This window comes from Lipophrys pholis, assembly GCF_963383615.2.
Source record: "Lipophrys pholis genome assembly, chromosome: 12".
Taxonomy (NCBI): domain Eukaryota; kingdom Metazoa; phylum Chordata; class Actinopteri; order Blenniiformes; family Blenniidae; genus Lipophrys; species Lipophrys pholis.
The window spans coordinates 6,765,113-6,792,381 of record NC_137641.1 but is presented as its reverse complement, the minus strand read 5'-3'; the positions used below and the strand labels follow the sequence as shown (position 1 = coordinate 6,792,381).

General features: G+C 40.7%; 1 protein-coding gene across 2 annotated transcripts; it reads right to left on the bottom strand.

Moving 5' to 3' along the window:
- Positions 1-583: 583 nt before the first annotated feature.
- On the bottom strand, positions 584-25,770 carry slc38a9 (solute carrier family 38 member 9). 2 transcript variants are annotated; one of them, XM_080476671.1, is made up of 16 exons: positions 25,438-25,770; positions 25,106-25,274; positions 22,387-22,522; positions 20,731-20,860; positions 18,847-18,965; positions 18,681-18,744; positions 18,442-18,535; positions 15,416-15,586; positions 12,547-12,606; positions 11,770-11,976; positions 10,844-10,951; positions 10,398-10,504; positions 9,569-9,682; positions 8,036-8,184; positions 6,222-6,311; positions 584-1,853 (listed from the first exon to the last, which is right to left on the bottom strand). In XM_080476671.1, exons 3-16 carry the CDS (start codon positions 22,482-22,484, stop codon positions 1,688-1,690), a joined length of 1,677 nt encoding a protein of 558 aa, XP_080332797.1. In that variant the 5' UTR covers positions 22,485-22,522; positions 25,106-25,274; positions 25,438-25,770; the 3' UTR covers positions 584-1,687. The 2 variants fall into 2 exon arrangements, with proteins under 2 accessions (XP_080332797.1, XP_080332796.1); XM_080476670.1 differs by lacking the exon at positions 25,106-25,274 and having other exon boundaries at positions 25,438-25,737.
- Positions 25,771-27,269: the final 1,499 nt, after the last annotated feature.

Sequence of the window (27,269 nt, the reverse complement as noted above, 5' to 3'; positions counted from 1 at the left end):
GCGGAGTCCAAACCACAGCTCCTCCCTCACGTTGAGTAGCACGTCCCATTTAAACTGTACATCTACCGCAGTCATTCAGGAGTCACAACAGCTAATTTGATAAAAAAAAAAAAAGAAATGATGTGATGTTTCTAATTTGAATTAATACTTTTTTTTTTTCTTAAAACTTAAAAGGAAAAGTAAAAGAGACAATCACCTGCGTGGGGAACACAACGTGGACGACACACACAAGCTACTGGTGTAGCTGATGAGTCCAGAGAGATGAAGATATTGGAGCACAGACTACCTAAAACATGCACTGGGTTATATTTAGGAAATGTAGCTCCAGAAACATCCGAGATCGAATCAAGCAAGATAAAGTTAGAATGCAGTAACTGTAATTCTGATAAGACGGTTCAAATGCCTGTGAAAACACTATAAATGTCTGCATGTTACACTCATTTAAAGTCAAATCATAGTCGTGGTGTTGATCTTACTAACACAATGAGATGATTAATATAAAGGCTGTTCAATGTTTCCATCCCTCTATTAGATAGTCACTTCCTCATCCATCATCTCTTTAAAAGGGATTTCACAGTGATTTTAAGGTCTTAGTGTGACTTTATTAATTATAAGACAAACAATAATCAAGTCAGTAATAAATATATTCTTATTTTGAAACAGATTAAAAGTCAACATAGTGGATTTATATACCGATAGTTTATTTTCACACACACAACTTCCCTTTTTCTATCCTATCATTAGTATTATACAATTCCTTGAGCAAACGGTTTAAAATAGAGGAATCAAGTGAAGATGTGCAACATGTAAATCAACACTGCTATTGAAAAAAAAAAAAAAAAAGACTGAACGGAGAGAAAACAAAAACTGCAGACGTAATCACATAGTTGGTCAGATAATTCTCTTCTGTCTGAAACAAACAATCAAGCCAGCCAGCTCTGGTAAATCACATGTAACAACTCATTTCATCCTGCAGAGCCGCTTTTCACCACTTGTGGGCAGTAGAAACAAGACTTTTCTGCTTGTCCCACTGCACCGAGGAGAGGTTGGATCAAACAGCTCATTTCTACCTGCAGAGATCACAGAGTCACATTTCACCTCAAGACCTTTGAGGAATCCTGAGAACCATTTCTTTGCACCGTAGTTTCTGGGGGCTCCTGAGCTCTATGGGCCAGTTATGTTTCTTGCTGAGCCGAGTAGTATCTGGCTGATTCGAATGGATTCTGTGATCATAAAAGCACCAGATGACATCACTAAGGTGTTTAAAGTGACCCGAAGTATAACCGCAGCCAGCAACATAACAAGCTCAAACTATGAAGCTCCACAAGGCACACCCGTCACATTCAATTCAGTTTCATGCAGAAAGTTTAAAAACATTTGTAAATACTCCTGTCAAAGTGCTGCTCACATATTTGAAGAGAAACTGGAGATCCTGTAACTTGGATCAGTCCAAGAAATATATACAGTTCTTCCTCTGACGAGGTCAGAAGTACCCCGAGCTGGACTGCATGGAGAAAATAACAGCCGGCTTTAACATTGGATTCCTCTTATTACCTTGAAACAACTCATTTAATATTCTATCATGAATGTGACTGGCTGCAACCTGCCGTCTCCTTCTGTATCGTAAGAGATTCCTCGCTGGTGGTTCCCATGTTCCCAGTTCACATGTAGGTCTTGAGCTTTCTGATCACATGAAGAACTGAGCCACGAGGTTGGCCACGCCCAGAACGATGAGGAAGCTGTGGAAGACGGCCGACGGCCAGGTCAGCGTGCCCTGCCGTCTCTGGGAGATCAGCTGGACCAGGGCGGGGAACACGAACACTAAGGCCAGTCCACATGTTGCTCCAGAAAACCTGCGGAGGAAAAGCATCCAACATTTAGCTGGTTGTCGGTGGAAGCAGGAGAGTTTCTGCAGCAGGATGAATGTGAAGACGACTCTGCCGGACTGAAACCAACTTCACTGAGCAGGATCTCCATCTCAACTCCACAACTTTGAGCCAACAAGGCTCCTGTAGTCCCAGGAGCTACTGGAGCTTAAGATTAACCTGCAGCTCCTACTGAACTGTGCAGATTGACACTGAGCACTGACACAACATATTTGTCAATCTAGATTTGTTTACTTTATTGCTTTTTTTCTCTCCATTCAATCTGGCTTATAAATCAATCAATACATTCATCAGTTTATCATAATTATTTAAAGGGGGTCATATTTTATGGCTTCAGCAATTTCACATGGGTCTTTTTGGTCCAAAAACTTTATATTCAAAGTTTATTGTCCCAAATTCAGCTTCTCCTTGATTTTCCTCCATTTGAATATTGGATCATAGGAGCTACATTCAGAATCTGCTGTGTCTGTGTGAGCTGGACTGGCTCCGCCCACACATGCCCATCTTTGGAAAGAGGAAGAAGAACTTCCTCTCGTGGTGCCATGTGCCAGAGCAGAGCTGCCTAATTGTGGGAGGAGTCAAAGGGAGAGCCTACCTTGATTGGGATTGGCTAAACCCCCGATGACACTATATAGGGTTTGATTTCTGATTGGCTGGTTGGAGCAACACACTTTTTAAAACCTGAAACAAGCCAGGGAGAGAGAGGACAGACTGTCTTCACTTCTGGGACGTCAGTCCAGGTATGGGGACGATTAGTACTGATTGAAAACCACTAGAAAGTGATTTTTACATAATATGACCTCTTTAAGATGCCTTATAATCATCACAAATATTCATTCGTTCATTGCATTTTATTTTGGACATAATAAATAAAACAAAATAGAGGGTACACTGAAGTGGAACACTCAACCTGCACAAAAAAAAAAAAAAAAAGAGTAGGAAGAAGTACAAGTTTACTAAATTCTAGATGCATCCTGTGTGCATTTGTTTTTAACCAATCACATACTCACAACCATAAAACAACAAAACAAAGCTAAGAAACCAACTAACCAAGAAAGTAAAGAGATTTAAAAAAAAAAAAAAAAAAAAAAAAAAAAAGAAGCGAGGAGCTATTGAAAAACACTGAGTGCCTGTTCCACCCTGTTCCTTCCCTGTACTTGATGATTTGTTTGTATCTCTGATCTGCTTCATGGTTGGACTCTGCCAGAGCTCCTCGACAGTACACATACCGAGATGCTAAATGTTTTCAGGGTTGTGCATGCACATGGATGTTTGACATTTAGTTTCCTCCTAATTTGTTCCCAAACAACAAAGACTTTCTGGATGTTCCCTGGTAGGGCGTGACTTGCTGCTTTGTACGTGACATGTGCCATTTGAAAATGAAGGAGATCAGTGAATCTTAATGTTTATGACTGTAAGAATTGTGGATTAGACTCCCGGACGACTCCAACATGGCAGCAGCGTAAAAAGATATCTCCCCGACTGACATTTAAGAAGCCCCATTAACCTATTAATTTGCGAAAGTGACGACATTGGTGAGGTAGTGGAATTGGGGCGATGAGTAAGAGCAGAGGAAAAAGCGGAAAGTCGACTAAAAATGTGGATTTGACATTGGAGGACAATAACGAGCCGTCGCAGCTAGAAGGTGAGCGAGCCGAGCAAGCATCAGAGCCGGAGGATTTTACCAGAAATCATCGACTTGGATCAGACTGGTTTCATAAAAGAGAGAAAGACGCACCCTACACATAATGCAACAAGTCATCATAAATCAGATAGAGACAGTAGTGGTAGGAATAGATACAGAAAAAGCATTGGACTCTGTGGGGTGGGACTTCCTGTATAGAGTGCTGGAGTGGTTGAATTTCCATAAAGCTTTTATCAAGACCATACAGACCCTGTACTATAAACCTAGAGCTGGGATCAGGATCAACTTTCTCAGTATATTACTTTAGAACGTGGCCGTCGTCAGGGCTGCTCAGCAAGTCCTCTGCTCTTTGCCATTTTTCTGGAACCCCTTAGTAAAGGTACGTTTACACTATGTTCCCGGCAAAACCAATAGTGCTTTTAGCTTCAGACATCTTAGTTGCTCCAAAAATAGACTATTGAGTATATTTGCAATAGCAATGCGAGTATCGGATCGGGAAAGTATCGGTATCGGCCGATACTCAATTCTGAAAAATCGGATCGGTATCAGGGGCAAAAAAGTGTGATCGGGACGTCCCTAGAATTCATCAAATGGGATAAGATTCTGTCCAGATATGTCTGGCAGGGGCGGAGACCGAGGATCAGGTACAGAACGCTACAGCTGCCTAAAAACAAAAGGGGGGCGGGGCCTCCCATGCCTGAAGAGCTACTACCAAGCAGCACAGATAAAAATACTATTAAAGCTATACAATCCCTCCTACTTAGCAAGGTGGAAAGAAATTGAGGCAAGCACAACAGATGGACTCCCGATTCAGGCTATGATAGGGGATAATAAACTGGGAAAACATATTATAGAAGGGACCAACCCATGGTTAGACACGTCACTGAAAATCTGGTTTGAGATTATCAGAAGAAATGATCTGAGCATACAAAGTAGAGTATTAAGGTGGATTGCATATGACTCAGAGTTCATACCAAACAGAACAGATAAAAGGTTTAAACTTTGGGAAAGGGGACCAAGAAGATTCTGGGAGCTTTTAAGATAAAGAAGATTCAGAGTTTCCAAGAGGTCAAAGACCAATACAGTCTAACAAATTTAGATCGTTACAGGTATTTGCAACTTGAGGCACTAACCTAGAACAAACAATAAAGGAAGGCCCAGAGGGGAATGGATTCGAACTTATTAAGATTTTACTTTAGCATACGAATCAAAGTTGGGGGAAAAGCTGATTTCTAAATTATACAAGGGTATTGAGGACTTAAAGGGTTCTGGCACAGTGTGTAGAAAAGAAAAGTGGGAGGCAAATATTGTCATAACGGTGGATTAACGGACAGCAGTGGAGAACAACCTGCTCTTTATCTTGGAGAGAACATGGGTGGAAGAACACCTCATGATACTTCGATACTGCGTTTGTGCTGGTATTCTGAAGTACAAACTGTCGGAGGCAGTGCGGAGCTGAGAAAGCAGATCATTTCCACCTGTTCTGGGACTCTCCATCCATTGGCAGCTATTGGAGGGAACTTAGAAAATGTATGGACAAGGTGTTAAAGGTTGATCTTCCACTCATGTTCTCAGTTTTGTATTTCAGAAAATTGGATCTAGCCCTCAGAGATTTTGGGGATAAATACATCTTTAGAATTATGCTAATAGCAAGTAAAAAAGCGATTCCCAGGAAATGGTTGAAGACAGAGGTTCCTAATGCTGAAGACTGGGTTGATATCATACGTGACATATGTGTGATGGAAAAGTTAACTTTTTCTGTGGAACTGGAGGAGAAATTCTTTTAAAAATGGAAAAACTGGATCGAATATATCAAACAAACTAGATTAGACTGTATCTGATGTATACATTGTGTAAAACTCCCTAGTTCATAGCTACTGAAGTTGAAGTGTGTTGATTTATTTGACTTTTTCTGTGACACCGGTAACATTGTTTGTTCATTAAGCCAAGAGTTTGGCATAATATCTTAGACATACTTTATTCATGTACAAATATCGGTATAGATAATTGTTTGGATTTTTATCGATGATGTACGTAAGAGTGGTGAAGCATTTCAGTGTCTGGATATGTATGAATAGGAGTGTGCATGACATATTAGTATGAAAAAAAAATCCTTTGTGTACTAGTTGTTTGCAGAATGTTTGTTATAAAGTTCAATAAAAAAAACAAAAAAAAAACTGAATAGTGGATTAGTGTGATCTCTGTACCCGGCGTCGTGAACGACCCTTATGGGCCTTTTTTGCAGTGGAGACGGTGAACGTAGTGAACATTTGTAGGTTTTGCTCAAAATCCCTGCACACTAATGTAAATATGTTGATATTAGTGAAGAGTAGAGAGTGTGGAGTGAACTGTGGTCCAGAAAGTAGTTTGCTTTACTGAGTGTTTATGTGTGTTTGGCTTGAGATTTCCAGTTTATTTTTTCATCCTGTATTATCCCAAGACATTTGGTTCGATGAGTTCTTATGATGTCAGTCCCATCGATCTGTATTATTGCATTAATAGTCAAACCACTTCTTTAATTTACCCTTTCATTTCTGCAGTTATTGTTCTTAGTAGAAGTTGCAAATCCTGGATAGATGCATATGTATCTTTAAACAGCTTAATACACAACTCAGACCAGAGAAAAAGCTTCACAATAAATTCTACACTTTCAGGAGATTCAAATTGAAAAGCCCACTGTTGCAACTTACCGTATGATGGAGCCGATATTGGGGTAAAACTTGGCCACCAGGACGCCAGATCCAACAATCAGGATGTTGAGTGCCAAAACGTGAAAGACACTGAAGACCAAGAAACAAATGGAATCTGGATTTAACGAACTTTGGTTACTCTCCTGTTTTAACTTTAATCTGGTGCATTCCTGGTGCGAAAGCGAGGACACGAAAGGACGTCACCTGCTTTACAGAACACAGTTGTAGCATTTCAGCATAAATAAAAGAAATAAGCTGCCTCTTATTTACCTGAATAGTGCGAGTTTGCAACCACAAAAACACAAAAGGCAGAATTATATTTATGTTGAAACTAATGAACGTCAACATTCAAACAGAGGTTGATAATGAGCGGCCTTGAGCCAAGCCCTTTTATCATTTCTACTCTTCAACATCAACAGTTTTGAAAGCGTGTATATCAAGAGTTCTTTACTTTCTATGTAATCATGGATAGATAGTGAATGTTTTCTTCTGAGTAAGCACAACTACTACACAAGTATCAAATACCTGCACTAAGGTAATGAATTCAAACATTATATAAATCAATATTTAGATAGCTGAACTTTTATGATTGTCGGTTGTAGAAACACAGGGCACACAAGTGTACAAGAATAAGACCCCCAGTGTTACATCGAGTTATTCAAAGTAACTTTTCACTGGAAAAAATCCAGAAAGGATCAAACCCTCAACTCTGCTTCTTAGTAGACTTTCAGCCATCCGCACACTCACTCTCCTCCTTCCAGCTCTGTGATTTGTGAGTTCACACTCTAAAAAATCACAGAGCTCATCCAGAAATCCAAGCCATCAACGAGTCATCAACTGGATCCCCTCCCCACACATGTGGTCAAATCCTGCCTACCCTCATTTCTACCATCATCCACTCCTCTCTCACCACTGGAACTGTTCTAACGTCCTTCAAAACTTCTGCCATCACCCCAATTCTGAAAGAACCTGGTGCTGACCGCTTGGACTTCAACAACTACTGTTCTTTCTCCAATCTAACCTTCATCTTCAAAATCCTGGAAAAAAACAGCTGCCTCCAGACTCCGCTCTCATCTATCCCACAATAACCTGTAAGAACAGCTCCAGTCCGGTTTCCATCCACTCCATAGCACAAAAACAGCCCTGCTCAAAATCGTCAACGACCTTTTATGGCAGCTGATTCTGACCAAACCATCCTCATCCTTCTCAACCTGACTGGGGCCTTTGACACCATCTGTCACTCCACCCTCCTCTACAGACTATCCTCCATTGGCATCAGCCACACTCCATTAGACTGGTTCACTTCCTACCTCTCTGGCTGCACTCAGTTCGCTCAACTTAAATCCTGTATATCCATCCCTTCCCCCAACACCACAGGTGTGCCCCAGGGCTCTGTCCTGGGGTCCTTCCTCTACATAATTTTTCTACTTCCCCTTGGCAATATCGTCCACAAATTTAACATTAATTTCCACTGCTGTGTGGATGACACCCAGCTCTGCCTCACCAGTGAACCCTTGTACACTCTCCCACCCTCACTGACTGCATTGCTGCAATAATAAGCTGGTTCACCCACAAGCATGTTCTTCTGAGGTTAGAAAGGTTCTGAAAGTCCACTATACATTAAAGGGTCCAATCATTCAACAGCACACAGCTCGTGTCAAAATGTATAGTACATTACTCATCCTGAAATGATTCATCCAGGGTGAATTTCAGGTGTGAAAACCTGTTTTTGTTGGAATAAGTGACTATTATCATCAGTGTGCATTGCATGTTGTAGATCTACAACAGAAGCTGTAATATTGTGTGGCTGTTACCTGGGATAGTGACTTCCAAAGATCTGACCCATCATCTGGACCCGCACCAGGTATCCCAGCAGAGGGTAGACGGTGATCATTTGAAAGAGCAGGCAGGTCCGAGCCACAAACACCATCACATCACTGGTGGGGAAGTTATCCAAGAAATTCTGTTGGGACAGGAGCAGCACAATATTTGTAGTCTGGAGAGAAACTGGAGACAATAACGCTGCTGGAAAGTCTCATCATAGCTCGTTTTATTTAAGTCTAACTTCTGTGGAGAGTAATTCTTAAATTCTCCAATAGGAAGATTCAGATTCAGATCCTACCTCTCTGGCCGCACTCAGTTCACTCAAGCTAAACCCTGCAAATCCATCCCCTGCTCCATCACCACAGGTGTGCCAAAGGGCTCTGTGCTGGGGCCCCTCTTCATCGTTTACCTCCTTCACCATGGCAATATCTTCCACAAATTTATCATACATTTCCACTGCTACTTAGATGACACCCAGCTCGACATCACCACTAACCCCACCCCCCACCAGCCTCCCTCACTGATTGTATTTCTGAAAGAAAAACCCAGTTCACCCTCAACTTCCTTTAATTAAACAGCAATAAAACTGAGATGGTCTTCATTGGCACTAAGTCCACTTTATCCAAAACCAGCAGCTTCTCTATCAACATTGACAACTCCTCCATCAAGTTAAGAGTCTGGGTGTCTATCCCTCCAGTCTCACATCAACAACATTACCCAGTCTGCAGACTTCAACCTACGAAACATCCATTGTCTCCACCCCTCCCTCCACCCCCACAGCCTCATCACTTCCTGCCTGGATTACTGTAACTCTCTTTTCTTCGGCCTCCGTCACACATCCTTCCAGAAACTTCAATTGGTCCAGAATCCAGCTGCCTGCATCATCACTCGCACTATCTCCATCCACCCCATCACTCCCGTCCTAAAACAGCTCCATTGGCTCCCGGTTCAATTCCGCATTCAATTCAAAATCCTCCTCTTAGCATTCAAGGCCATTCACAACCTCGCTCCCCCATATCTGTCTGATCTCCTCCATGTTTCCGCTCCCTCCCGTTCCCTCACATCCTCATCCTCCATTCACCTGTCTGTCCCCTCTGCCTGTCTCACCACCATGGGGTAGCAGAGCTTTCAGCCGCTCTGCTCCTCGTCTCTGGACTCGCTCCCTCCTCAACTAAGAAACCTGGACTCATTCCCTCACTTCAAATCTCAACCCTAAATACATCTGTTCCAAACTGCATATTCCACCTGATGCCAATTGCCCTGTGTCTTATGCTGTTTTTACTGTTTTGAATGCACTGTTGTAGATGTATGATTGTACGGTGTCCTTGAGAGCCGGGAAAGGCGCCTTCTAAAAAAATATATTATTACTATCATCCAAATGAGAATGTGGATTCAGGCTCTTATACAGAAACAGGCCAATTACATTTGTTAAAAGTACCAAGCTAATGTCAAACACATGAGAATCTTGGCAGAAGTACAGAAAAGTAGATACGACCTAAAAGAACAAAAGAAGTATATCATACCGGTTCGATGCAGTCTTTGGGCAGAGACGGTGAGGGAAAAGCAGCAAAGATCAACACTCCCACATACAGGTAGGTCGCTCCGACAAGAAGGTAAGCCACGGAGAGGTCGCGCACCTGGAAGCACCAAAACACATTTATGTAAGTGTATTGAGACCAAAGATCTCAAGACTCACAAACGGTGAATCAGTCATAAGAACATATAGCGAGCAGCAACACAACCAGGACTTTACAGCATGTGAGTCATTTTCAAAGATTTAGCAGCCATATTTTGATATAAGCCACTTTATTTTGCCACCGTGCAGCGGCACAGACATACTATTTTTACAGAATGTGTGATGGTATGGAGGCACATTAGTGCACATGGCATGGACACTTCTCATTTTAGCAAAAATAATCTGTTGCATTTTTCAATGCAGTTGTATCATGTTTGGCAAAAACCTTAATAATAGGCTCAGTTTTAAAGGATTTTTAAACAACAGGATGTATTTCCTGCTGCAATCAGACTCTTAATGATAAGAGTGTCTGTGCTTTTGGCTGCGGAGACTAAACAGTTTATTAAAAAGAATCAATAAACTTCTATTCTTATATTGTCATAACCTGTGGACTTCCTGCTTCCATGTGTTGTATAGTTTATGTGTGTAATATAAAGTGGCAGAGGGCATAGACTTTAACATTTGTCAGTTAATCTCCTTGCATGTGAAAATGGTCTATATATTCTTGGAACTATAATTTGAAGTGTAAGACCACTATATGTTTACATGACAACTCCACCGGACTGTCTGGACTAAATCAGCGGTGTGCTGTACGGAGGGAAGGTGACAGAGCTCACGTTGTTCTCCTGGTGCTTGTTGCTCTTCATGAGCGTGATGATGCAGTTGTGGATGAAGAAAGCCAGAGTGAGGACGCCTGTTAGCTGAGGGAACAGCAACCTGAACTCTGGAAAGAGGAAGACCAAGCTGGATCACACACTGTTCAAATGTGATTCATCAGGACCGTGAACATGTTGGGTTAACCTCTTTGAAAGAGATTTGAAAGTAAAAGAAATAAACACAAATAAGACTGTTACATTAATGCTGCCCTTCAACGCTACACTATCACATACCTATCATTGAAAAGGTTCTCAAGCTGTTTCACATCATTTGCATCATCAATCTTGCACAACATCAGATAATCGGATGGTCACGCTGAGTCGCTGCTTTATAACGTCATCGCTGCTGGACATGGCTTTCATCAAGAATAGGCTTTTTTTCCCCTTATTGCTGTTAGAGATTCTACCTGGAACGTAGATGCTGGTTGAGTCAAACCAGTGAAACTCCATGTGGAAGCCAAGACGGACAGCTTTGATAGTGACGAGCACAATCAGGTAGACGACGGATATGGTGCCTGGACAGGAAGACGAGACACTCATTCAGAAACAACACAGCGGAAAAGTTCAAATTCACAAGCATTTCTCTTGCGGTGGCTTTTCATGGGGACCATTGGCTAAATCCCCATCTCAAACAGGTTGTTCTAAAAAAAAGGATCTGCTAAGGAACACAGCTTCTCATGCTGCGTACCCGAAAATATCTCCTCTTCTGCTGCCCGGCGTTCTCCACCTTTCCTAAAGTACTTTATGTTTCACTTCAGGAGTTCTGAGCCGTCTGGGTATTTGCTTTTAAATTGTGATTGTTCAGACGGGGAGACGGAGGATCGCCTTACACAAGCGACCGGTAGGCTCTGGCGCATGAGCAGTCGGCGTACTCGCGGACATTGGTAGCATGAAGAAGTCTTAAGCCATAAGGTTTAAGGCTTTAGTAGACATATTCCAATCCCTTTATCACCTATCAGGCTTACCCTGGACTCAGAAAGCACTAGGATTCCATTACAGGCATTATTCTTTTTCACATCCGGCTTGATAAAATGAAAACATATTGTACAATGCTATCTCACAGGGCCCCCTATGATTTCGTATAGGTACCTAAAGCTTAATCAAAGACCTAAAAAGTGATGGATGTTGTTCATTCATGTGTCTGCTGCCAGCAGCTACCTAGAGTTCTATTACCCTGCTGCCCCTCAGCCCACCGTGCCCTTCAGTATAGGAGTCGGGTATACCCTTCCCCACCATAACTCCAATGATAACTGAGACAGTATTCTGACACCCCCCCCCCCCCATCTCTGCTGACACCTATACTGGTATTTAAGCTTCATCCGTCATAACCTACCAAGGAAGGTGAACCTGGCGAAGAAAGAAGCTGAGCGGAAGCAGAGCAGCGGCAGCAGCAGGACGATGAGATAAAGCGGGATGGTGTTGGTTTTACTCCAGTAGTGTTCAAAAGGCCCGATGGAGGAATCGTTTCCACTGCTGCCGAGGTAAAGCAGGCCAACACTGGCGTTTCCTCCAGGGTCCGTTGTCGGGTATGGACAGATCACTGGCAAACACATGGATTATTACTCACACAATATATAGCAACCTTTCCTTACATTTATTGTAGTACTGATGTGGTGAATAAACAATGTTTTGTTTTTAATGTATATCATGAAAGAAAAGTCAGCCAAATGAGCTAAACAACATTCATAATGTAATCTCTAAGTCAGTTTGATCATGTCCCGCTGCTTTCGATAAAACAAAGTTAGTGAGGTAACAATTTCCCCCCAAAATGATATTACAAAACCATTACACGCAAAAACACAGCAGAAAAAAAACAGAAACCTGAGTGTAAGCATTTTTCCAAGACTACTATATAAATATAAAATATTAAACAATATCAGTGGGATAACCAGCACTTCTGTGTTTGGCATGAGAAACTCTAACTCTATCCAGTTTACTACACTAATGTCCAACACGTTGGATGGAGTTTATGCAGTAGGTTGCAGATTGATTTTCAGGATTGTCAGAGAGTGCACGCATCTATGATGACAAACTACAATATCACCACTGTCAAAACAAATACCTATGATAAAGATAGAAGTTACATACTTGAGGGAAACTGGTGGCTCACCTCGATCAGAGTCGTTGGTTCCAAAATGTGAGTCGGACACGTTGACATTATGAACGTAGTCTGCAGAGAGGGGAGAGGCAGTGGACAGCTGGACATCACTCTGCTTCACTCAAAATGACACTGAGCAACCAGAAAACAATGTTCTGGGCGATGACTGTTATGATGCTATTCAATCAGCTAATACAGTACATCACATTATAGTACTGATTGCATTAATACAGAACATTGCATTAAAAGACAGAATATATTTAAGGAGAGAAATCAAAAAGAGAATGGGAGAAATTAAAAACACAACACAGACACAATTAAGGAAGGTGGGTCTCATTGTTTCGACAAAGTACACTCTGTGTGTTGGCTTTATAGGTTTGTCATACTCGGTCCATTTTGTCCAAATTTTGTAGAATCTTCCCTTTTAGACTTTGAGACATCACACGTATTTTGTATATGATGTCAATCCAGCCATTCCTGGAAATAAGCTTTTTGCTTGCAGTCACCAGAATCTGAATACATTTTTTATCATTGTTACTTAAGCCATCAAATAAACATCACCAGTCAAAACTTTAGACACACCTTCTCATTTAATGCTTTGTCCTTATATTAATGACTATTTACATTGTAAATTCTCACTGAAGGCATCAATACTTTGAATAGATTATGTAGTAAACAAAACTGTGAAATAACTCAAAATATATTTAATCATTTAGAGTCTTCAAACTCGCCACCCTTTGCTTTAATAGCTGCTTTGCTGACTCTGCTCCTTCTCTGGATGAGCTTCATGAGGTCGTCACCTGAAATGGTTTTCCTACAGTCTTGAAGGAGTTCTAGAGATGCTGAGCACTTGTTGGCCCTTTGGCCTTCACTCTGGGATCCATCTCATCCCAAAGCATATGGATTGGGTTTAGTTTAGGTGACGGTGGAGCCAGGTTCATCTGGCAGCCCTCCATCGCTCTCCTTCTTGGTCAAACAGCCCTCACACTGGCTGGAGGTCTGTTTGGCCTGATGGGATGGCGTGTCGCTGCAGGATGCTGCTTCACTGTGCCTCCAACTTTGGCTAAATCCCCACCAGTGTCACCAGCAAAGCTTCCCCACACCATCACACATCCCCGTCTGTTCCTGTGGAGTCAAACATCTGAAATTTGGACTCATCAGACCAAAGCACAGAGTTCCACTGGTCTTAACGTCAATTCCTTGTGTTTCTTGGTCCAAACAGTTCTGTTCTGCTTGTTGCTTTCCTTTGGTTCTGGTTTCCTAGCAGCTGTTTGACCATAAAGGCCTGATGCACACAGTCTCCTCTGGACACTCCATGTGGACTGTGTCTGCTACTAGAACTCTGGGAGGCATTTATCTGGACTCTAATCTGAGCTGCTGTTAACTTGTGATTTCTGAAGGTGGTGACTCGGATGAACTTCTCCTGAGGAGCAGAAGAGACTCCTGGTCTTCCTTTCCTGGGCCGGTCCTCATAAGAGCCAGTTGTCGTAGCGCTTGATGGTTTTTGCGACTTCACTTGAGGACAAATTCAAAGTTTTGGAAATGTTCCAGACTGACTGACTTCAGTTCTTAAAAGTACTGATGGACTGTTGATTCTGATCGGTTCTTGACATAATATGAAATTCTAAGAGTTGTCAAATAGACTTTAGCACAACACGACTGATGGTCCCAAACCTGGTAAGAAGGGAAGAAAATCCACAAATGAGCCCTGACGAGGCTCAGCGGTGAAGTAAAAACCATTTCAGGTGACGACCTCATGAAGCTCATTGAGAGAAGGCCGAGGGTTTGCAGCACCATCAACTAAGTAAAGAGGGGCTTTGAGGAATAAAACATGGTTTGAGTTATTTCAGTTTTGTGTGTACTACATAATCCCACATGGGTTCATTCATAGTTTTGATGTCTGCAGTGACACTCTATAATGTGAATAGTCAAGAAAATGAAGAAAAAACATTGAAAGAGAAAGTGTGTACAAACTTTTGACCGGTGGCGTATGTTGTTGCATTTAAATGGATTGTTGACTCAAATATGTTGAGGATATGTTTGTGAATTTCCTGCTAATAAGAATGATGACTGGACAGTTCCATAAAGTGATACTGAATTTCTGCCAAACCAATAGGATGATACAATTAAAACATGGATCTCAAAAGGCCTTACCACCTATTATTAATTTCATCATCATAAAGAGACATTCTAAAGTTTTAACTTATTGAAAAAGAACAATCCTGAACAATATAATTGTTATAGATGTATTCAAATTCGACATTACTTTAAGCAGAACATCAATGCCCTTCCAGAATCAGTGGAGACATAAATCCTGAAAATGACTGCATCAGCATCAAAATCTGTCTCCTGCAGTAAGACCACCTCCAAACTTTATGAGTAGACATCAATCTAACCCACAAAATACCTGCTACGTGGAAAAAAGTGGCAGAAGGAGGGATGCTTCAATATTTTAGAGGAGGGACGGGAAACAATACGTACAATACAATGGAATTTAACCTGCTTGAACATGTGGAGTTAATTCTGTTGGGAAAATGTCATTTGACTCTTGATTGATTTCACTTTTACAGAAAAGACTGCTGTTGGAGGCTGCGTGGGGGAAAGGAAGCCAAACATTATCATTCTAAAGTCCACCTTGCCCAGTGTTTACCACAGTGTCATTTTTTTTATGGAACGTTTTCCCCTGAAGTAATCAGAATGGCTTCTCCTCATTACACAAGAATCATTTTCCAGTGCTTGAAATGCAAGTGAAAGAGAAGTCCATGCCTCTAAAACTGAAAACCTCAGCAGAAGTGAAATGATCACCTTGTTAAATTACAAAAGAACATTATACAATGATCACTAGACAAGCTCAGCAAATGACTGCTGCAGAGTGACTTACTGTAGATGAACTGTCCGGTGTTGTAGAGGAAGTTGGACATGAGGACCCAGTAAACCACCATGGCTCCAATCAGTGACACCATCGAAAAGACCAAGCTGAGCCACTGACCAAACTTTCCAAAGTAGTAGCGACAAACATCAGGAAACTCCCAGTCGGACGTGTCTATGTAGGCTGGACAGAGCACAGAGATCACATGCTGTAGTGAGAAAAGCAGCGGAGACTCCAACTAAAACCATTTCTAATGTTGATTGTGGTGACGATTGCGCAACAGAAATGAGCTCGAACGTAGTTTGTTCAATCCTTTCAAATGATTCACAGCTCGCAGTTACTCTGTAGTATTAAAAGCTGTTAGAAAGCAGCTGTGGTTAAAACAGCTGCAGCAGATGACACTGACATATAAATGAAGACAACACTGCATACAGCAATTTTTATTCAATTGCTATGTATTTAAAAAACAACAACTGGTGAGCATCCACTGGGGGATTGCTGATCAAAAAATACTAATAGACCAATTAAAACTGCACCTTTAAATGCACTTAAGATATTTTGCAAAGTCCGTTGTATTAGCTGGGAATCAAATCAGCCTCCCACATGACAGGCGAGTATTCAAACACTGGACTGCAGTTACTACATATGTAATATAGATTCTTACACTAAGGATTAATGTTTCTGATTAAACTTTCAGCCTGAATTAACTTTTCCCTCTGACATTTCAAAGTATTGTTTCGAGCAGCATGGAAGAATGACGCTGGAGAAAGAGCTTCTGCCTTGTGTGCACAGTGAAATAAGCAGCCACAACCAAAGAGTGGAGGAGAGACAGAGTGTGTGTGTGCGTGTGTGTGCGTGTGTGTGCGCGTGTGTGTGTGTGTGTGTGTGTAGTATAAGACAGAGAGAGATTGTGTGCATCTCTTCTATTCATGGGTATAATAATTAAATCTTCCATACAAAACTTAAAATGTGTGGATATTAATTTGATGTCAGTTCATGTTTGTGTGAGAGGGAGGTTGTTTTGTAAGTCCACATGTATGTGATGTGGCTCTTGGTCTCTGACTGGTTGGCCACTTCTGATTAATAGAATGGAGAAACTGACTTTCTCAGTTACACTAGAATCGTACAAATTTAAGAATATCTGGAAAAACTAGGTTGGTTTGATCTCCCCATCGAGAGCAGATTTTGTCCAGTAGGGGCACTAAGCCCTATAGATCCCCTTGGTTTATGCTACACCTTTTGTTTTCTACTTCATGGTTCACATGTTTAATTTCATTGTGAACCCTCCAACAGGGGGGAAAAAGGGACTCCGGAATAAGAGAACGAAAATAAGGATTAGAGTGACAAAAGTACTGCAAATCTGGATTACTCCAAGATAAACGGTGTTTATGATTATCTTTGATTTCATTTCACAGTATGTATTTGTTTTGTATATCTGGACCACGTATATATAAGATGTAAGTTGTTGATGTTGACAGGAATCAATAAAAAAGTTAATTATAAAAAAATAATAATAAAAGAAAAAGATATATCCTGAACAACACCCCAGGATGTAAAGTTACATTCCTGAGTATTTAATTGAGTTCCCTATAAAGGACTGAAAGAGCCCAGCCTCCGCCTGCCAGAGATTTTCTCATAACTCCACATCAAAGAACCATCTGAACACTTTACAACCGAATGATTCAACGTGGCTAAAGTGGCAGAGTCGGTTTGAGATCATTCTGTTGTTCTAATGACCCAGAACTAATTAAATATGATCAATTTGTTGGATACCACATATCTTTGTCCAATAATTACAAGTCCTTGTGACTTATGTTCAGAGATATGTATTTATTAAGATTCTTTAGATAATAAGCTCAAATGTGAATAAAATGAGAACTAAAAGAAAAGTGATCACGTGACCTGATGTGTCCGCCTCGATTACTCAGTGAGCAGGCCTGACTACCGTGTGACGGCTGGCAAGTACACCCTAAAAGAGCCGCTCCTCTAAGGAAACATGTACTCAACTGACACTCATCATCAACATGTTAGCAGTGAAGGAGCACAGAGTCCAGTAGAAAGAAAGCTACTGATCTGTAATTGTGATATCGGACAGAACTCGCGGTGAAGGGAAGAGGGAATAAGGTCTCCAAGCAGTCTAAACCTACAGCAGTTCAACTAGGACAAAGCCCCAGAGCATCCTGAGCCAGTCTGAACTTTAATATTTATCAAATGGGGAACTTTGAAGCCTGATCAAAAGAGCAGGGACTGTTAGCCTCCTGAACTGAAACCAGCAGCTGAAAGTTCAGCCTCCAAATTTTCGTTTAGCAAGAAAGGCAGTACTCTGAAAACAAAGTATCCTGCTGGGACAGTGAGTCCAACGAAGATTTATGTGGGTTAGGGTTTGTGATTATACATTCAAAAGCTGAGAAAGTTTCAAGTTAATCAACTTCAATGATCCAATTTCAAACGTTCTTTTTTTTTGGTAAAGGTTTTGGGAGGCTCAGGTCATCCTGAACCATTTTCTTAGTTTAGCTGCTGTATGTTCAGAAAGCTTGGCGAACGCCTCTTCATTGTACTGAGATAGTTAACACCCTTTATTCCTCACACATTTACATGTCCCACTGGATGTAGTCTGTGCTCTCTCTTCTATGTACCTTCCTGCAGCACCTGTGGATGTTCATTATTTGTGGTTCATGCTTTTTATTAACCTGCACTATGTTTTAATACGATCTGGGTGACGGTGCTCAGACTTCCACCCCAACGACCCGGAAACGGATAAGCGGGAGACAATGGATGGATGATTTAATACTTGTTGACTCGCAATCCTGGTCTTTTCTCTCCTCACTCAATCATAACTCAAAGCAGTGGAGGCAAATATTCTCCAACTTCATTTGTGGATCTGCAAGATGGGGTATTTTCCCACGGTCACTAACGCAATAGATATATATGATTATAAAAAGAATGGTTAACGCTAAATATACTGAAACCAGTTTGGCTGGACAGGGATTCCAACGACAACACAAACAGATTCAGAGCCAAAGTGTTGCTGGACTTACGTATTGCCTTTGGTGATTTGAGAACGATGTAACAACAGTAGAGCATCAGTAGACCTGTGAAGATGAGGATGAGGACCCCCAGCGTGAAACCAGCCTAAGGGGAAGAAGTCAATTTGGTTCAGCTACACTTTCTCTTCGGGGGTATTTAGTCAACGTGCACACATAATGCTATTGTGCAATTTAACATGACCCAAGCAATGTTCATTTTACTGCTTGGAAAGTCAAATTGAGCCTTTCACCTGCTTTATACCCCAGGGTATGCTGAGTATAGACGTGCCCATCATCGTGTTCCATATAGCAAATCTGTGAGGAGGGAAGAGCAAGTGTTCAAAGAAGTCAAATAGTCTTACATTGGTATAAAAAAGGGCTTTGCTCTGGTGGATTTTCTGACTGATGCCGACATACATGGTAATGATGCTTGGGTTTTTTGAAGCATAGTCACTGCCTGGCACCTTGAAAGCTGTTCCCAGAGGACTGTAGATGTAGATCTCCTCTGGCCCGGGGATCACATGGTTTGGAGGACTCTGGTGAGGAAAGTAACAAAGTAAAACCAAAAAAAAAAAATCTAACTGCATGTTAGAAATAAAGAGGAAAAAGTCCTATGAATTCCATACTTTCTTAAATATGCTGCTATAGGCTTAGACCAGTGATTCCCATTCTGTGGTCTGCTGGCGGAGAACGAGAGGTCACAGGTCAGACCCAGGAAGCGTTCTACTGCTTTCATTTTGATGGGAGTGGGTTTGTCCACAACCTTTTTAGAGCTAATCTGAAAGAAAAAGGGGCTTGGAACCACGGATGTAGCCTTCTGTAGCATAAACCCAACTGTAACCATTGGTATTTATCTTTCTGTGTATATTGAAGATTCTTGATGCTCTTTGTCTCATGCCACTCAGCGTAGCTATATTAGAGTGTCACTCAAGTTAAAGGGAAGCTTTTTCCTCCCCAGGGTCTCGTGCTGCTCAAGGGCAGACACCTGCTTTCTCCTTGATTAGGTTTTACCCTCAGAAGTCACACAATTTGATTTGGCTCCAGCCATTCCATTAATTACTAAGCCAGAGGTTGTCAGTCATAGACACATCTGGCTGCTTCTTAGTTAACTGTAATCACCTTTGTACATTCTCAGAAAAAATAAATAAAGCTGTGTTTTGCATGTTTGCTTCATCACTTCCATTCGAATGATATACAAACAAACTCTACATTGTTCATCCAAGACTCCTTATATAGTGCACTTGCAAGTGGTGTTTCAATAAAAAAAATAAAAAAATCGTATTCAAGGAGACAATTTTAGAAAAGAACAAAATGCTAATGCATTTAAAAAGTTAATTTCTAGCATATTTTGCAATATTTTCACAATTGAAATGCTAAACGAGGCCTTCCTGTCACTTTGTCAATGCATTTAATTACAACTCTTGCATGGGAACAAAATTCAAACAGGCTTGTATGTGAATGTCCACACAGATAACAACAGCCATTCACAAGAACCTTTAATATCAAAGTCCTTTGCTTGGTGTGAGAAGGTACGCGACATGACAGCTCACGTCAATTTCTCTTTCATTATCTTACGTTTTGTTGCCCAGCTTTATCTGATGAGCTTCGCCCTGTCTGCTGGCATGAACCACCATGAGAGGAGGTGCATTCTATTCTTTCTGCACAAAGTAATACAGCAGGAGAGCTGGTACACCACTCTTCTAATAGATCCAAAATACACACTGTGTGTAGGACAACACACAGATAACATGCAAACCAGTGTGGATGTACGTTTCTTCCATTTGCCCAGTGTGAAACGTCTTAAGCACACTGTGCGGGTGTGGCGTGTCATCATCATCCATACGGCCGGTGTGTTTTAAAATTGAATTACCAAAGCACAATGCTGTGCAAACCTAACAGTCATAACATTATAACCACAGACCGGTGAAGTCAATACCACTCATTACGTCTTCATCATGAAACTAATTAATATGTGTGTTTCAGACTGGATCCAAACATTCCCAGGGTGTTTCCTATCTGCAGAGGTTGATATCGTCAAAAGTAGTGCAAGGAAGGAAAGCATAGACATGTATGAGCATAGACAGATCAAAAAAAATAAAAAGAGAGGAGGTTCCTGTAGCTCAGATTGCTGGTTCTGATAGAAATGTGTCAGTGTATGACAGTCTGTTGAGTAAGGAGCAACTCCATGGCATTAGTAAGGGAGTGCTAATGAGTATGAACTTGCAGAGAGCACCGCAATACTGTGTTTCAATCTAAAGGATTAGAAAAGGTCCCTGAAGGCAGAGCAGTGGCGTCACCTACCAAGAGCCTGTCGGAGGAGCCGGTCAGCTTGCTGTAGTAATGGACTCTGCTGTTAAGGATGGCTGCCTCAGCAGAAACTCTCTCCTGGGGGTCATCACCCAGGATGTTCCTTGGCTCCACATGGAACGGCCTGGAAGAAGCAGGCAAGGCTCATTTATTAAAGAGCCAACACACCTTTAAGATAATTTTATACAAACGCTTGGAGGACTCGTTGCATTTTCAGCAAGATGATTTTGATGATGTATGAGGCGAAATGTGATGAACAGTTATCCTCATTTATAATTCAAACAAAACTATAACGTCATTAGAGAATCCACATGGTTTTAAATGACACACGTGTCTTCCTGGAGGGGACTGTTTGCAAATCAGACCGCTAAGTGGCCACTGTGAAATACCTAACTGGATTAAAATTCACACAAACTGCTAATGCAGTACAGAATGGTGCTAAGGCAGTGCCAAACTCACACATAGGCACGCGCACTGCTCACATCTTAGTATTCGCATGCCAAGTGAATTCCAGGAAGCTCCACTCAGAGGCAGTAAGCTTGTTTATGATCCTGCAGACGCTGTCAGCAGGGACAGACATGCTCTGGGAGCTGGCTCAGCTGACCACGGAACGCCGTACATCACAACTGTGTGCATCTCTTCAGTTCCTAAAGCGCTGTGCAGGTTCGGAACGCTTTAATGGACTCGGTCAAGACGTCATCCACATTAGTGAGCGGCAAAAATAACATCGGGGGTTAATAAATGCTATGTGGATTAAACAAGTTATCACTGCACGCAAATGAACTGTGTGTCGTGCTCATTACAGGAGACGGACATTAGAAAGTCAGCATTGTGGGAGGATATACATTTTAAGGAAGAAAAACATTTAGAATTTCAAGTTTTAGTAGAAATGAATGTGCTCGATGTGAGTATATGATGCAGAAAGGTTGGAGTGCTGGTTCAGGTTTTATTGAGGGACTCACTGGTAAAAGCCTCTTACAGCACCCGCCACAAATTCCATTAATTGGCCATGATTAAGCCGTTTAGAGCCAAATCTTTAAATGTGAAAGTACAAGAAGTTCACCATAACAATCTGAACCTCAGCACTCAAAAGACTGAAGACCACAAAGACCTAAGATATTATTGGACTTTTTAGTTTGTGAATACAGAAATGATCTACAGCTTCTTTTATTTGTTCACTTCCTCACTTTAACTCTTCATTTCTTTTGAGGGAACCTCAGCATTAATCTAATTCAACCAAAACAGAGTTAACTGTGTTCAGAGTTATTTGTATGAGCTCTGTTTTATTTACTTTCATGTAAGTTAAGTTACTTTCAGGATATTTTTGCTTGTACTCACAGGTACATGAGGGATTGGGTCAAACAGATTTGCTGTTTGTAACCTTAAAGCTTTATAGCAACCGTTATCATTATTGTTAGATATTGTTGCTGAAGAAAACCAAGTAACGTGTATAAATACGGGGTGAAATCAGATTTTGCTCACGAGCATAGCTGTATTCTGTTGTCACCACAGGACTGCTCGCACCACTGAGCTTTTGTTGTACAACATAAGTGACACTGAATTAGTGTATTTAGTGTATCAGGCAGGGTTTTCCAATACCCAATGGGCCGCAGGAGCCCTCAGGAGACACAGCAGTGACAGGTGCTTCACCTTTTAGCCTTGAAGTCCAGCGAGTCGGTGGAGCCTCGGTGTGAGTAGGTCTCTGCCGTTTGCTCAGAGCTCAGCAGCGGCTTGCTGTCGTCCTCCATGATTCCCCCGCTAAACTTTACCAACGTTCATCACCTGACTTGGAGGGAAAACGACAGAAAGTCTCATCAGAATAAAACAGCGATGGTTAAACATCTCTTGTGACATACAGACTTTCTGGAAGTCCTCGCAGTCGGAATGAAAAGTTCTCTAACAGAAGTGAAACTTTTCAACCATGTCATCAAAACCAACCGGAAGAAACTGGGTCGAGTGAAAACGCCGTTCTGACTTGAGCCCAGTTCTAATCTCTCAAAGCTGATTTCTGTGAACCTCCTGCAGGACCAGGAGTGAACATGAGCTGCTGGCGGCGCGGCGCCAAACTTCTAATAAAATGTACTGCAACTCAGTTTGCAGGACAAAGTTTTGAAGAATAAAGTTACATTTGGAGGAACTTTGTGAACCAAAGCAAACGACATGCCACCTTACATGTACGTGTGTAACTTTTTTGATAAATTGTAATTGTGGGAGAAGTTTCAATGCAACACACTTTAAACTTTTACTTGAGTATAATTCTGATTATCTAAAAAAAAAAAAAATGCACCTTTTACTCAGTTGCATGTAAGTTCAGCTGGAATATATTTAAAAAACCTCATTATGTTGCTCAGGTGGAGACTTCGACTTGAATCATCAAATACAGCCACGTGACTGCGCCTCCATGTTAACATCAAGAATCCAAGAGTCTTTTTTGGGACCAAGTACAATAAAACTTCTGCTCGCTGATTTACATTCAGTGTTACGAATGTAATCCCTTGCTTGTGAAGGGATGTGTTTGAATATTTTGCAGTCAGGGCTAAAGTTTGGTAATGTAATATTTCCATCAAAGTCCGCTAAATGATTACGCGCAGCAATCCTCCTCGCTGCGGCTGTGCACCAGTAAACAGTAAAGCAGTTTTAAACCGGCACTGTGGGGACAAGACAAGATGTGTTTTCTCTCTAAACCAGTTCATCCAGAAAAGGAAAACAAACCAAACCAGTCCTGTAATCCAGAGAAGATAATACAGCTCATCACCCTGATTAAAGACCTATTATTGAATATACACATTATATTTTGGGAACAACTTTTAAAACACCCGACTTTCATTTTTGCTAAAAAAAAATGTGACTGCTTTCTGAGGATTTTCCTTTTTTTTTTAGACTCGTCTTAAGCAAGATGTTTTTTTGAGTGGACAGAGGAATGCAATGGAGATAAAGTTAATGCTGTGGTGAAACCACTGATTTCATAATGCTGACAAAGCAGCCTTTCACTGTGGTGGCAGACTCACTTGTTTTCATGTTAATCTCGTCCAAGTCGCCATTAAAGGAGGGTTTTCAGTGACGCGTGTGGCAGGTCGTTCTTCCTCTAATGCAGTTTTAATGGTAAATCAGGACGAAATGTCCTCTAGACATGCATGATAAAGATGTTTAGAAATAGAGGACTTATAATTAAAAAAAAAAAAAATCAACACAACAGTGAGAAAATCATGAACATCTCCAACTTTGAATAAGATCTGAGGGAAGCTCAGCGAACTGAGGCCTTGTGTCTCCTCACTATTTCACCATTTTATTGAGCACATGATAAACAAATCAGTTTAAATCAGTAGAATAATTCTGAATTTGCAACACACATGAGCCAGACTTTGTATGATTGTGTTTATACTCTGGATAATGATAAGTGAAACTATGATTGATGTTAATACATGTGAATGTGTTTACAGGCACATGTGCAATGATTGACCCACCCCACCACTTAAAAGCTCAGAAAAGTCAGAAGAAAACAATAATTTTGATATTTTTTAATAATCTAAGGAAATTAGATCAGAATATTGTTGGTTATCAAACTGTTGGAAGTGAAAATAATTGAATATTGGAGGGTTATAACAACAATATTGCATGTGACTAATGATGAGGAGTGATTATGAGAGCACAGGCAAACCTCAGGTCGTCAGCGGTAAAGACATTTAACAGATCACCTGATTTGAAGCCATAAAAAGTAACTTTTCACTGATCCCAACCCCGGAGCTGTCGCTGATAGACAAACAACTGCGGTTTTTCATATTTTGTCTTTGTTTACAAGTCATACTAAGACGTAATTGTATTGATTATGTGTCCTGTACAGCATTCTGTGAACTTTGCAACTGGAAGGATTTCAATGAACCTAAATAACCTGGTGAGGATTTTTTTTTTTTAATACTCAGGAGATCTTTAGAGTCAAAGCCAGGCCTGCTGATGACTTTCTTCTTCTTCTTCACAATTATATCCAACTTTTATATACATGCTGCAGGAACAACATCATGACATATTATACTATATTATATTGTACATAATATAATCTGTTTTGCAATAATGTTTACCTGCAGTTGGACGTTCCAGGAGGAGCGTAAGAGCCAAGTGGGTCTCCAGAGCTGCAAGAGGCCTCTGGTCTCATCTGTAAACCTACTTTTACCTTTATGTACACTTCGTTTACCTCTGGAACTTCCATTTGAGCAGAAATGTTTGTCGAGAGATCGCATTCCTCCAATTTTACATTCTATTCACTGGCTTCCTGTTGGATCTAGAGTAGAATTAAATATTCCTTCTTTTGACCTATAAAGCTGTTAACAACCAGGCTCGATGATGTCTTAAAGAACCGTTTGTCCCATATTACCCTGGAGGACTCTTGGTTCTCAGAGTGCTGCTTCCTGGAGGTTCTTCTCGAGAAGTAGAATGGAGGCAGAACTTTCAGCTCTCGAGCTCCTCTCGTGTGGACCCAGATCCCAGTTTCAGTTAAAGAGGCTGACACAGTCTCTACTTTCAAGGTTGGACTCAAGACTTTCCTATTAAATAAAGCTTAGTTAGGGCTGGTTCAGGCCACCCGGGACCATTTCCTAGTTTAAACACAAACTGACAGTGAAATGGTTGATTTGTAAGAATCATGACTTTATAATATGGATAAAAATAAAGCTATATTAGATGAAGCTGAAGAGCATTTGAACCTACTGATCGTCTGCGGTGAAGTGTTGTTTCCTCTTCAGCTCATCTCAGGTCTGCTGCCTCAGCAAATGATTCAACCACAAAGTTCGACAGGAGAAAATCAGTGGAGTCTTTTCCAAAGCAGCCGGAGTCCGCGGCGCTCCGGAGGAAAAACACTGTTCCAATCGTTGGAAGGACAAAGACGAGTCAAAAAGTGACGTGAAGAAAAAGTGATAACAATATTTGTCTTCTCCTGCGAACCCTTCTTCTTCTTCTTCTGCTTCTTCCTCCGTTTCCTGCTTTTATTTCGTTCTTCTGCGGCTTTACAGAGAGCGCTCATGCTCATCCGCGCCCCTTCACGCTAATTAGCGCCCCCTATAGACGGCCAGGCGTACAGCACAAAATATGTTGAGCAGCATTCTTTTTTTATACACAACAAAACAAACGATAATAAAATCAATTTTTAAAATTCAGTTAAAGTATACAGCGTAAAGATAAATACTATGATTATGATTATCATTATTATATCACTATTATCATATTACTATAATTTGACAAATAATACATTTGAAAAAAACAATTGCAATTTCTGTAAGTATAATTAAAAACAATTATAGTTATACATATATGTAGGACACATTTGTGTTTATCACTAAGTATACACACATTGATTATTATTAATACTGTTTCTAGTAGTAGTAGTAGTATTAGTAGGAGGAAGAGGAGAAAGAAGAAGAGTATTGGCAGGAAGAAGTGAGTATATAAATAAATAAATAGTAACCACCTGTTCCCGTCTTCCTTCTGTATTATGTAACAGCAATAAACAGCACAGAGTGCAAATATTTGTCTTAAATGGAATGACATTCCCCTCATCTCTTCTATTTTAAGTGCTAAAATAAGCAGGTTTAAAAAGCAGCAGGATTGGGTAATTCCCTGTGTCCCTCTCAGCAGGTCTCACCCTGTTCTTTGACATCATTTCCTGTTCAGGCTAGATTTATTCTCTTGATGGCCTGAACCATTCAACATGTGTGATTTTAGGTTGTGTACCTATAACTAGCAAACCAATACCAACTGAATGCACTGAAGATACTTTTTTCTTTTTCTTTAATCTCAACTACCATATTCTAATTCCAACAAGAGGTAGTAACAAGCCAACAAGCAAAGTTGGACAAGTCTCTTTCTAATTGTGATCTATAGGTGGAAGAAATCCTGCTGAATTATGTTCAAAATCCTGTTTTGTGTCTCTGGTACTGGAGGCATTGGAAGGACGCATGAAATCTGATCTAAAATCTTGGTCTATGAATCATTGATACATAATATAGAAGCAAAATACTTCAAAGCCTTTTTTAAATCAGGACTAAAAATGTTTCATACTTCATTCAAAACCTTTTCAGACACAATCAATAATAATTTCCATCTATTTCATTTCATTTCAACAAAAAAAGTTTGAAATACATTTTTAAAAGTGCCAGTTTTAATGCCGTTTCTGATCATATTTGTTTTGCTTTTCGCTTCCGTTTCCATTGATTTCAAACTGAATTTAGGTTTTAATATTTTTCACCAAAAACTGTTTTGATGTTTGAAACTTTAACTGATAGTGATATACAGTGATCACTGTGCCAGTAATCACTGTATACATTCTGCTTAAATAATGAATACACACTGAAAATAATAGCTTTATGATGGGAATCATGAACATGTAAATACTGCTCGATATATAACTAAAATCCACCAGATCATATTGTGGAATAACACTGACTGGAGTGCTATAACAGAACAGAGAGGGGGGGCGTGGGTAATTCTGCAAAACATTTAATGAAAAAACATAAAAAGAACAATGATCCGCACAACTAATAAAC